The sequence below is a fragment of the Puma concolor genome, chromosome B1 (assembly GCF_028749965.1).
Source record: "Puma concolor isolate L17-30 chromosome B1, mPumCon1.1.hap2, whole genome shotgun sequence".
Taxonomy (NCBI): domain Eukaryota; kingdom Metazoa; phylum Chordata; class Mammalia; order Carnivora; family Felidae; genus Puma; species Puma concolor.
Genome location: NC_141670.1, coordinates 82,684,312 through 82,697,250, shown reverse-complemented (window position 1 = coordinate 82,697,250; position 12,939 = coordinate 82,684,312). Strand labels below are relative to the sequence as shown.

General features: G+C 34.8%; 1 protein-coding gene across 1 annotated transcript in view; it reads left to right on the top strand.

Annotated features, from left to right (window-relative positions):
- ABCE1 (ATP binding cassette subfamily E member 1) overlaps nucleotides 1-12,939 on the top strand; it is a 31,693-nt gene that overhangs the window by 1,262 nt on the left and 17,492 nt on the right. The window contains exons 2-8 of the mRNA XM_025921431.2: nucleotides 5,513-5,642; nucleotides 6,741-6,826; nucleotides 9,873-9,970; nucleotides 10,966-11,083; nucleotides 11,691-11,828; nucleotides 11,971-12,040; nucleotides 12,290-12,386. Coding sequence (XP_025777216.1) covers nucleotides 5,540-5,642; nucleotides 6,741-6,826; nucleotides 9,873-9,970; nucleotides 10,966-11,083; nucleotides 11,691-11,828; nucleotides 11,971-12,040; nucleotides 12,290-12,386 — 710 coding nt within the window. The 5' untranslated portion in view covers nucleotides 5,513-5,539. The remainder of the gene's footprint in view (nucleotides 1-5,512; nucleotides 5,643-6,740; nucleotides 6,827-9,872; nucleotides 9,971-10,965; nucleotides 11,084-11,690; nucleotides 11,829-11,970; nucleotides 12,041-12,289; nucleotides 12,387-12,939) is intronic.

The window sequence follows — 12,939 nt, the reverse complement described above, 5'->3', positions numbered from 1 at the left end:
GGAGAACATTTAATATGGTTTCTGGGGGGAAAAAGTGGTATTATTTTGTTGTCCCTTCTAAATGTCTTCAGTGTAGGATTCTGAAATCAGAGTTGTGCACCACTCCCAACTTACATGTTTTATAAGACTAATAACCTGCAGTAACCATAAGTTGGGATATTTTATGTGATACCAAGCATCATTTGTTAAGAGCAATCTCTTAAGTGCTTTCACATGGTGTTATAATAATTTTGGTCTTAGACTACAAATGCTTTTCATAATGCCTCACTTCCTTTTTTCTTGCCAGCTGGAAGAATAACACTGAGGGTCATTGTTTGAGTACCTATTTTGAAAAGTTTGTATTCAGATCTGAAATATCTTCACATTTCTCTTTGTTTCCAGAAGTCTGTTACTAAACTCTACCTTCCCCCACCCAAGCCTTACAGCCTGTATCATTCTCATTGAAAAAGAAAGTAGGGATCCCCCCCCCCGCCAATTCTTGAAAATAATATACGAATTTAATCAGTAGTGTTTACACAAGTAACAGTTATACAAAGATTCTGTATTCCTTATTCTTAAATGCATTATAACTTACCACTTTCTTACATAAATCTGCTTATTAGTCATCTCTGATAATGTTTTTATTTTTCTATAAAAGTCATCTCACATTCACTTAGTTTTTAAAAAGGTTTTTTGAAATATCAGATGAAACACTTAAGTAGTTTGACAGAAATAAAGTTGAACGTAAACAATTTTGTGATGAAAGATTTATCCTCTAAAATGAACTTCATGACATTCATTCATCGGATAATTTGTATGGTGTCCAGCTTTATTTTAATAACTAACGAATCTTCAGTTTTCAGGGAGTTGTCACTTACAATGAAAGCTTTTTTTGTAGCAATTCAAAAGTTATTTGATTTCTTTCTCTTCTAGTCTTTATGAAAACTAGACCAGCTTTTAAAGGGGTAATGGGTCTAGAAGTTACCATTACCATTCTGTTTATTACATAAATACTTAGTCTCCTTTTGGTTGATTTTTTTTTTTCTCACTACATACTTTAGTGGATAGCTGTTGCTATGAAATATTGGTAATTTGCAATATTTCTGAAGTCACTATAACCTATAGGAAAACTATTTACTATTTTTAAATTAATTTTCTCATTTATTCAACAGAAATACTTGAGCTTTTATAATATGCTGGACACTGGTTTAGCCACTGGGCTGAACAGACAAGAAATCTCTGCCCTCATGATGGAGTACTTTTTACTTGGGGAGGAAAAAGTACTGTCTGTGTGTAGAGAGAAAGAATATATAAATACATGTATACACACGATAAATACATACATAAACCATATATACACATACATATGAAATATATACTGTGCAGTATACTAGAAAGAGCTAAAGAGAAAAATAAAGCAAATCAGGAAAGAAAAAACCAAAACAGTGGGTGTATTTTTTGGTAGTATAAGCTAGAGAAGGCTCACTGAGAAATAAACATTAAAGACTTGAAGTAGTGAGCCTTGTAACTCACTAGGGGGAATAGCATTACACGCAGAGAGAATAGAAAAGGTCAAGGCCCTGAAGCAAGAACTGTCTGACATGTGCTCTAAGAACCACAAGAAGCCAAGGTGGTTGGATCAAAATGAACAAGAGCTGGAGTAGTTGGAGTTGAGATGAGAAAGTAGTATAAGCTAATCAGTACCTCATTTGTTATTTTAAGGACTTTGGCTTTTACTCAGAATGAGTAGAGAAGCCTTTGCAGGACCTTAAGCAGAAGAGTGACATGATATGGCTTACACTTCAAAAGGATCACCCTGGGGCACCTGGGTGGCTCAGGCAGTTTGGTTCTTGAACCCGGCATCGGGCTCTGTGCTGACAGCTCAGAACCTGGAGCCTGCTTTGGATTTTGTGTCTCCCTCTCTCTTCCTCTCCCCCACTCACATTCTGTCTCTCAAAAAATGAGTAAACATTAAAAAAATAAAAGGATCACCCTTACTTCTGTCATGAGAAGGAACTGTCAAGGGTTGAAGTAGAAGTAGGTAAAAGTAAAGCAGAGAGACCTGATAGGGAGCTATTAGAGTAATGCAGGTAAGAAATAATGATGGCCTAAACCAGAGTGAAGAGAAGTGGCCAGATTCATGAAGGTAAATTGTACAGAATTTGCTGCTGTGGCATGTAAAAGATAACTTCAAGGATTTGGGCTTAAGTAAATGGAAGACTGGAGTTGTCATTTAACAGAATGGGCAAGACTGCTAGAGAAGCACATTTTGGTTGGGACTTCTGGTGTGCAGTTTGGGAGATGGTATATTAGACCTTCAGGAAGAGATGTTGGGTAGTCAGGTAGATAAACAAGTTTACGGTTAGGAGAGGTGTCATGACTAGAGCTAGAAATTTGGGACTTAGCAGCATATAAATAGGATTTAAAGCCATGAGATTAGAATAAAACACCTTAGAGAATGAATATAAATTTAAAAAATGTGACAGTATTAGAGCACTCTTCAACTTTTAGAAGCCTAGAAGATAAGGAAAAGTGACCAGGAAAATAGGAGGGAAACTGGATCAGTACTATGTCCCAGAACCAAGTTAAGAAAGGGTTTCTGCATAGCAGGAAAAAGTCATATTTTGTGTTAGATGCAATAGGTTGTTCGAGTAAATTAGGAACTGTTAACTATTTGTTTTACCCATGTATAGAACAGTGGTGGACCTGACAAGCTATTCTGGTGGAATGATGAGCACTAAAGTCTGAAATGAATTCCAGAGAAAATACACAGACATTTGGAACACTGACTATAGCTATACAGCTCTTCCAAATAGTCTTGCTATAAAAGGAAGGAGGGGGCGCCTGGATGGCTAAGTTGGTTAAGCATCCTACCTACTCTTGATTTTGGCTCAAGTCATGATCTCACAGTTCATGGGATCCAGCCCTTCATTGAACTCTGCTCTGACAACGCGGAACTTGCTTGGGATACTCTCTCAAAATAAATAAGTAAACATTAAAAATAAGTGGAACGAGAAATAAAGCAATGGAGGAATATGGGGGAAGATAATAGATTATTTGAATGCTGATGAAAATGAGCCAGTGGAATAATTGATGATATGAAGTACAGGAGAGAATTGTTAGAAAATTCCCCTTAGTAGGGGCGCCTGGGTGGCGCAGTCGGTTAAGCGTCCGACTTCAGCCAGGTCACGATCTCGCGGTCCGTGAGTTCGAGCCCCGCGTCGGGCTCTGGGCTGATGGCTCAGAGCCTGGAGCCTGTTTCCGATTCTGTGTCTCCCTCTCTCTCTGCCCCTCCCCCGTTCATGCTCTGTCTCTCTCTGTCCCAAAAATAAATAAACGTTGAAAAAAAAAAATTAAAAAAAAAAAAAAGAAAATTCCCCTTAGTAGATGTCTTTTAGTGTGCAAGTGTACTTCACTGTAGAAATTTATATGGGATTGCTGGTTGGCTGGTTCACTTGAGATGACACTAACCAGCAAGGCTTTGCTTTTGTCTACCCATTTTCGGCTTTACATGTGCAGGTGAAGAGTTGTATGTAACTAGGATTATAGTTTAGGATATAAATGATTAACGGTGGAATTTTAGCTGGGTACAGAGGGACATGAAGTTAGAAAAACTGAGGGACAGTGGTAATATGGTAGAATTAAGAGATAATGATAGTAGGTCTGGGGAATGGGGAGTTCAAAGGGTTGTTGGATTGTTGGGTACGAGAGGGGTAAACTGAAAAGACAGGAGTAGTAATTGAAGAATGGGGTATTTGAAAAGAAGGTTATAGAAGGATTGCAGTCATTGGTAATAATAAGGTCAAAGCGGGGCGCCTGGGTGGCTCAGTTGGTTGAGCATCTGACTTCGGCTCAGGTCATGATCTCACAGTCCGTAAGTTCGAGCTCCACATCAGGCTCTGTGCTGACAGCTCAGGGCCTGGAGCCTGCTTTGGATTCTGTGTCTCCCCCTCTCTCTGCCCCTCCCCTGCTCATGCTCTGTCTCTCTCTGCCTCAAAAATAAATAAAAACATTTTTAAAAAATTAAAAATAAGGTCAAAGTTTTCACCAAAGGAATGAGGATGAAAGACAAGATCACTGGAGGAGAGAGGTTACTGAAGTAAGAGAACAGGCTGTTAATAGGAAGATCATCTATGAACATACTGAAATCAAGAGTTCTGACAGGATTTGTAAAAGAGTAAAATTTAGCCTAGGGCTGAAATGAGGATGGGAGTGATATGATGGTTAGTAAATGGAAGCAGTTGGATGACCTGAGAGGCAAAAGCTGACTATAATGAGGAGGGAGAGATAAGATAGTCTGGGAGGAGCATGGAGCATAATCTCTTATCCCACTCCAAACCTAAAGGTATTGCGGAGTGAGAAAGAGGTGTACAAGGGAAAGCAGTCAGTCAAAACAAAATCAGAATTAACACAATCCTTGATAGAAAAGGCCAACAGAATGTCTTTTTTGATGGGTATTCTTTTGGCTTCAGGTTCTGCCATTACATACTGGAATAACCTGGAGTTTTAAGATAGTTTTCAGAATTATTTAATCACCATTCTGAGAAAATTGATGTCTGTCACTAAGCCCAACATGGTAGAAGATTTTTAAGTTCACTTTGAGCTTAGCTGCATAATTGATGGTACTGTTAAATATCAAGACTTACAGAAGCTTTAAAAGTGAGCACAATCTACATGTATGGTTCCTTGGTCTTTTCATTTTAATGCTATTAGCATAAGTGTCATCTTGGCCATATTACAAATTCTTAAAGAAATGGCAATTTTTAACTTTTCCCCTTAGTCAACATCAGGGTCACAGCCTTAATAATTTCCTATTTCTGTTATTAACATCCTTAATAGATAAGACATGAAGTAATACTTAATTTGAGAGAGGGAGTAAACATCTTTATTATATGTATTACTTTTTCACATCAACTCTTTCTATTCTGTTTTATTGGACTGTACTCATACACTGGTATCAGTATTAATTACTGAGACATTATATCATTTTTTTCCATCTGTTAAATCTAGGTTCCCCCATTCCATTTGCTCTTTTTCCTTTTCCTAAACCATTCTTTTTGCATAAGAGCTTTTGGTTTGGCTTGTCTGGTTTAATGTTTTTTCCTTGAAATTGGATTAAATGTATAATTTGGGCGAAGGTTGAAATGTCTGATATTGACTATTCTGTATTGTAAAAACTGAGATAGTGCGTAATTTGATGAAGTCTTTTTATGTTTTTAAGTTGTGATTTGAAAGTTTTCTCACATGTATATATTTTGTAAGATGATTCCTAGATCTTTCCTTTTTTGTGACCAGTGTGCTTTTTCTTTCTTTATATAAATCTTCTGATTAGTAATATATATGTAAAATTTTGTTTTCTCAACGTGACTAAGTCATTTCATTGATTTCACTAGGTTTTTTTTTAGTAGTTCTAGATAATCATATCTGAATGTAGTGATAATTTATGTTCTCTCCAACTTTTATGCCTATGATTCATTTCTCTTAACTAATTGCGTTGACTGTGCCATAATTTTGTTAACTTTTCTTTTAATAGAAAAGCTGGATATTCTTACTTAGAATTATGGCAGATAAATTAACAAGAATTGCTATTGTCAACCATGACAAATGTAAACCTAAGAAATGTCGGCAGGAGTGCAAAAAGAGTTGTCCTGTGGTTCGAATGGGTAAGCAGTTCTTTGGATCATTTAAAGATAAGAAAAAGTTTTAAAAAAATTGACTTCATAGTTCTCTAGGCATATACTTAGTTTCTTTAAACTGTAAAAATAAGACCAGATTTTGTTCTAAATTTTTTATTGCTTTGTGACTAAACGGTCCTATTTTTGCTAATGGTAGAATAATGTATTACCAGTATTTTTTAAAGTTCATTGGCTATAAAAGCAGAGTTTGTTACTAAGATTCTTACTGTTCTACAAAAATTCTATAATTATTTAAGTCTTGGAGAGAAGACTACCAGTATATTTTGGTTTTGATAGTATTCTCATTTTAAAAAGCAGGAATAAATAGCTTAATAAGAATGACTAATTCATGAGGTTTTACTATATATTTCCAAAATTAATTAATTTTCAAAATTAATTTAAAACAATTCAGAATTATTGGTAGTCTTTGAGGGCTATGTTATAATTGTTACTTTAACTGTACTAGTGAGGTGTACTCTTGAATCTTAAACTTTAGATGTCATCTATTATAGTCTGCCGTGCTATTTAGAAATTCTGTTATTAATATCTGTAATGCCAAGTTTAATTTCTTGTGTATATTGGATGACTACATACCTTTTTGGAGCTTTACTGGTTTAGCTAACGTATTACATTCCTTTTCCTGGTGTACTTTGCCATTTCCAAGGTATATTTTGTGAATTAAATATTCAGGTCATTCAGCTTAAAAATAAAACTGTTTTAGGGGCACCTGACTGATTCAGTCAAAAAAGCATGTGACTCTTGCTCTCAGGGTCCTGAGTTCAAGCCCCATGTTAAGGGTAGAGATTACTTAAATGAATAAATAAACTTTTTAAAAAATAACAAAACTGTTTTAGGAAGCATATTTTCTTCCCCAGTAGTAAATTAATATATATTAATAATTATAATTAATTCCCACATAGCACTGTTTTTTTTAGGATATTATCTCAAATGTATTTCTTCCTGTGTTCTTTGTTTTTGAAAATCAGCTTCTGTATGGAGATTTGGAACCAGAATTACCTAAATAACAATGTTCAGAAAATTAGAATGGCAGGGAAAATGACTTCATTCTATCTTTTCTTTTGCCAGGAAAATTATGCATAGAGGTTACACCCCAGAGCAAAATAGCATGGATTTCTGAAACCCTTTGTATTGGTTGTGGTATTTGTATTAAGGTAAGTGATATTTTATTTATCGGATCACATTTGCAAGCTGAAAAAGAAGTCAGAAAATTCTGAATATGTTATAACTGGTTTTTCTAATTTTTTATTTTTTTAGAGAGAGAGAAAGCACAAGCAGAGAGGGAAGGAAGGAAAGGAAGGAAGGAAGGAAGGAAGGAAGGAAGGAAGGAAGGAAGGAAGGAAGGAAGGAAGGAAGGAAAGAGAGAGAGAGAGAGAGAGAGAGAGAGAGAGACTGAGACTCTCAAGCAGGCTTCACGCCCAGCACGGAGCTCAACATGGGGCTCAATCCTATGACCCTGGATCATAACCTGAGCCGAAATCAAGAGTCGGACACTCAACCGACTGAGCCACCCAGGCATCCCCATTATAACTATTTTTAAAGAGGCAAAATATAAAGCAGCGAATAAAGAATATAAATTTAGGAGAATGGTATTCTAGCAAAAATCTAATATTGTTGCTTTTTTAATTAATTAAGCCACCCTATGTAAAAGTTATCCTTGCCACACTCAACTTTGGAAAGCCGTTTCCAACCAAAATTAATTTCTTTTTTCATCCTTTTTTTATTTCACCCTTTTATGAGAAGGACATTCTAGAGCATGTCTTTACAAGTACTTTTGGAAACGTAAATACAAAAAGTATGAGTCATGTTACCTGCAGTCTTTTCAAGTCTGTATTTAATTTTAAATCACATCTTTTAAACAGAAATGCACTCAGCCAAAATTTTTTTAATTTAACGCAATAATTTTTCAAAATACCTCAATTAGCCTGGGTGGCTTGGTCGGTTAAGCGTCCGACTTCAGCTCAGGTCATGATCTCACCGTCTGTGAGTTCGAGCCCCGCGTCGGGCTCTGTGCTGACAGCTCAGAGCCTGGAGCCTGTTTCCGATTCTGTGTCTCCCTCTCTCTCTGCTCCTCCCCTGTTCATGCTCTGTCTCTCTCTGTCTCAAAAATAAATAAACGTTAAAAAAAAATTAAAAAAAAAAAAATACCTCAATTAGTTTTTGTTGCATTGAATGGTTTAGTTAAGGCTTTCAAGTTTAAAATGATAGATTTCCAAACTTAGTTCATAAATAATATTTAAGAACCAGTGCATTATGTTTCTAATTTAGACATTTGTAGATAATTATTTTAAAAAAGGGCTTTTACCAGAGTATGGATACTACCCTGTTACTGATTCTCATAAGGTTTATGTGTATTTTATATTGGTTTCTGAATCTTTAATTAAGTGTCCAAAAGAATTTCATTGGTATGAAAGTGTTTTCCCTCGTTTTGAAAATACAAGCAGGAAACATTCCTTCCAGAAAACATTTACTAATCTCTTATGTACCTGTCAGTGTTGGAGGTGCTGGAGATCTGATTTTGAACAATATATTCTACCCTATTTTCTTCTTCACTGATATAAAAAAATGAGATCTCAAATTTTGGGGTATACACTTCAGTGGCTGAAAGGATACTGATATGAGGAATCTGTGGTGGGGATAATAGATACCCTCTGAACACTAAGGTACTTATAGTGCACCGCATACATGAAATAGTATTCTAAACAGATGTTTATATTACTTACAGCCTATAACCATTTTATGTACATTTGTGGAATAACAGAAAATTCTGTAAATGGAGGTAACTCTATTGGCAGAAAACTATATTGTATACAGAATTAGTAGTTTGGGGGTGCCTGGGTGGCTCAGTCGGTTAAGCGTTCAACTCTTGGTTTCGACTCAGATCATGATCTCATGGTTCTCGAGTTCAGGCCCCACATTGGGCTCTGCGCTGGCAGTATGGAGCCTGCTTGGGATTCTCTCTCTCTCCCTCTCTCTCTGCCTTTCCCCCACTCGCTCTCAAAATAAATAAACTTAAAAAAAAAAAAAGATTCTCTTTCCTTCTGTCAATGTCCCTCTCTCTTGCTTATACACTCTCTGTCTCTAAATTAAAATAAATATATATATGTATATTTTTTAAAAGAAATAATGGTTTTGGTTAGAAGGTGGTAATTACTTTGTTAGAATATAAGAATTTTTGTTTTTTAATTTTCTGTGTTCTTAAAACTTACTGAGAATTCACTGAAATCGTTACATACAAAGATTTTTAAATTGATCCCCTCAACTCTTTGAACAGTTCTGCTAAACAGATATCTAATCTGAGGTTATATTCTTTGAATGTATCTTTATAGCTGTCTGAGCAATGTCTGTAGTCATATTGATGCTCTTAAATGATCTTCCAGTTCTTGCCATTCTTATTCCTTGGATTTTTATTTGATTGATAATGAACTTTTCTTCGAGTTTTTCTATAAGTAAACTTTTTTTTAATGTGAATTTACTCAGTTGCAATATAAAGCATCTGTTTCATATGGGACGGTTAAAAACCACAATGGAAAGACATTAATCCTTGCTCTGTGCAGATATTATGCTAGCTGTTGGTGGGATGTAAATAGACCGAAGTAAGTACCATCTGGAAAGGACTTAACCTTAAATCTGACTAAACGTTAACCATAAAGACCTTAAAGGACTTTACAAAGTACAAAAAAAAGCATACAAAGACAGGAAGAAGGAGGTAGTGAGAAAGCATCTGTCAACTGAATATGGAATGATATACTCAATAAACATGTTTTATCTTGCCTCTTAGCCATATCTAATGTTAAAACACACACACAAATAGCCCTCAATTTTTGTAAGGTTTTTCATTAAGTATTAAAATCTAGAAATATGCCAGTCACTAACGGAGATACAAAATTAGTTAAAATGATTCTTGCCTTCAAGGAATTTAACTTTTATTTTTTAAGTAGATAAGAAAATGAAGCAGTATTTTACATCTTGTGGAAGTCCCACACTTGGGGTTTTTTGTTTGTTTTTTGGTAATCTCTACACCCAGTGTGGGGCTTGAACTGAACCCTGAGAACAAGAGCCACGTGCTCTTCTGACTGAATTAGTCAGGTACCCCGTAATTCCCCCATTTTGAAGATTGTTTATAAAAAATTCTTTATCCGTTTTAGTCATATGTACATTTCTAGAAATTAACATAAAATTCTTTACTTTAAATAACAGAAATGTCCCTTTGGCGCCTTATCAATTGTCAATTTACCAAGCAATTTGGAAAAAGAAACAACACATCGATATTGTGCCAATGCCTTCAAACTTCACAGGTATATTTTCAAGTCAACATTTTTCTACTTTGATCAAGAGTAAAATACATTTGAAATTTTCAGAGAAAGATGAAAATGGGAAGAAGTATTAACCATCCACTAAAGAGAAATGCAAAATTATAATGTATAGAATCATACTGTATATGTCAGTGTTTCATTCTGGCTAACATTAGAATTACTTGGGTTTTTTCTTTAAAAACTAATGCCTAGGTTTCAGCCCAGTTGAATTACATTATATCTCTAGATATTGAATCTAGACCTCAATAAGCTGAAAAAGCTCCCAAGTGATTCTGATATACAAGTGAGGTTGAGAATTACTATTAATAATACTCATATCCCCAAAATAACTTTTAAGGAACTTGTTTTCTATTTTCATTATTTACTAATCTCCTCTACAGAGACTATTACTCTCAACTTAAACATATATTGTTAAATCACAGGAGTGCTTTGAGGTTTTTAATCTGCTAAACACTGTTATTCTGAATCTGAGAGTCTAGATTTAACTAATAAAAAGGTATTTCTCAACCTGCCAGCTTTAAAGAGCCTACTGCAGCAGGGAGAATGAAGTGGAGTATTTCTGGTTGATGTGGCACTATTCTCCTTGTAAGTAAATGGCAGGACAAAAAAAAAAAAAAAAGACAGTGTGAGGTTGCACCTGCTATTTAATTTTGTATCAGAGCATTTGGTTATACATTAAAACTGAGCTTTATATGTAAAGGAGAATTACTTTAGAATGGACATGAATGAAAATTGAAAATAAAATTTAGAGTAATATTGGTCATGGATGCATTTCTAACAATTAACAGTTTAAGTTACTTTTGGCTGTTTTTTTTTTTTTTCTAATAGCCAATAATATCTGGCATATATCTCTTAGCTTATTAATGGTTGTGTGTGGAGTGCAAGTGCATTAAAATACATGATTATGGTATTATGTAGCTTTTTCTACCTAAATCCTAGTTTTATTTATTTATCCATTTTTGTATACTTAATGACAGGTTGCCTATCCCTCGTCCAGGTGAAGTTTTAGGATTAGTTGGAACTAATGGAATTGGAAAGTCAACTGCTCTAAAAATTTTAGCAGGAAAGCAAAAGCCAAACCTTGGAAAGTATGATGTATGTATACTACTTCATGAAAATGAATACTTAGGTCAGTTTTGTGAGACTTTGAAGGAAAGGATGTAATTTTTTTAATGTTCTTATTTTCAGTATCATTCATTAATGCTGAGAAATAATATATAGATGAAACTCCTTTTTAATTAAGATCTGTTAATGCTACTGATAAATATGAACTTCCTTAAACTGTTAATGATGTTTTAAAAGCCAGAAGGCTTCTATTTGGATGTACAGTTGACCCTTGAACAATGCGAGGGTTAGGGGTCATGACCCCCCCTCCACACACAGTCGAAAATCTGTGTATGACTTTTGACTCCCCAAAACTTAACTGTTAATACCCTTTGGTTGACCAGAAGCCTTACACCAGTAACATAAACAGTTACCTATCTTGTACATGTATTATATACTATAGTCTTAAGGTAAAGCAAGCTAGAGAAAAGAAGATGTTATCAATATTAAGTAAGTCATAAGGAAGAGAAAATAGATTTATGGTACTTTATTATAGTTATCAAAAAAAATTCACCCATGTTGTTCAGGAGTCAACTGTGTAATAGTCCTCTTTTTTGCATTATTATGTATTATTAAATTCAGATAATTATATTTCTAGGATCCACCTGATTGGCAAGAAATTTTGACTTACTTCCGTGGATCCGAATTGCAGAATTACTTTACCAAGATTCTAGAAGATGACCTAAAAGCCATTATCAAACCTCAGTATGTAGACCAGATTCCCAAGGCTGCAAAGGTCAGTTGCTCTTTAGGAGGAATTTATGTATTTTAGATATCTGTGGAGGTATAAAATATGTATCAAACTAAACTTATTTTGCTTTGTAACTTTTTAATATTGAAGGAAAATAGTAGTAACTATTTCTGATATATTATGATAGGGGACAGTGGGATCTATTTTGGACCGAAAGGATGAAACAAAGACACAAGCAATTGTATGTCAACAGCTTGGTAAGAGTTTGTTTTGTGTTCATGCTTTAATAGGCCCTGAACTTAACTCATAAAGATAGATACTTATCATATAGATTACTGAAATACAGGGGAAAATCTCTAGGAATTGTTGTATTCACTTTTTACATTAACAGTTTTCAACTGAAATATCATTCATACCCAGAATGATGTGCGATATATACATTTTGCCTAGAAGAGGTAAAAGAAAACTTAACAACATTGAACACAATGCCTCTATATTCTTTGTAGATTTAACCCATCTAAAAGAACGAAATGTTGAAGATCTTTCGGGAGGAGAGTTGCAGAGATTTGCTTGTGCTGTCGTTTGCATACAGAAGGCTGATATGTAGGTTGCTTTGCAAATTTTGTACGTCTTAATCTTTATTTTAGAGTTTTTATTTGTAATACTATTAAGGCATTGCTTTTGAGAGAAGTTAACAGAAATAGTATCTAAAGTTCTGCTTTTGAGCTAAGATGTTGAAACATTTATGCATCCATTGCCATTCCCTGTTATTCCCAAAGGGGGAGAGTAACTCATTTATTTAGATAAGTACTTCACAATTTATGGGTTACAGTGCTGTTTAATATGATCAGTTGCATATTACATAAATTCTGTACATAAAAGGATTTTTTTTAAACTTAAGCTCTCCAACCAGGCCAGCAAGGTTTTTAAATACCTCAAGTAAAACAGGTCTTTTAGATTACCCTAAATCAGGGTGGCATGTCATGTGAGAGAGAAAAGGGAAGAAGGAGTTTCCTTCCTACCTTCTAGTGCCTCTCTTTTCCCAGATATATTGCTCCCACCTTTTTCTACATTCCTACTCTGACATCCAGCGCAGGCTAGCCCTTTTCCACAAAGTGTTCTATAATTCTGTGCGGTGCCCTCCTTTTCAAAAACT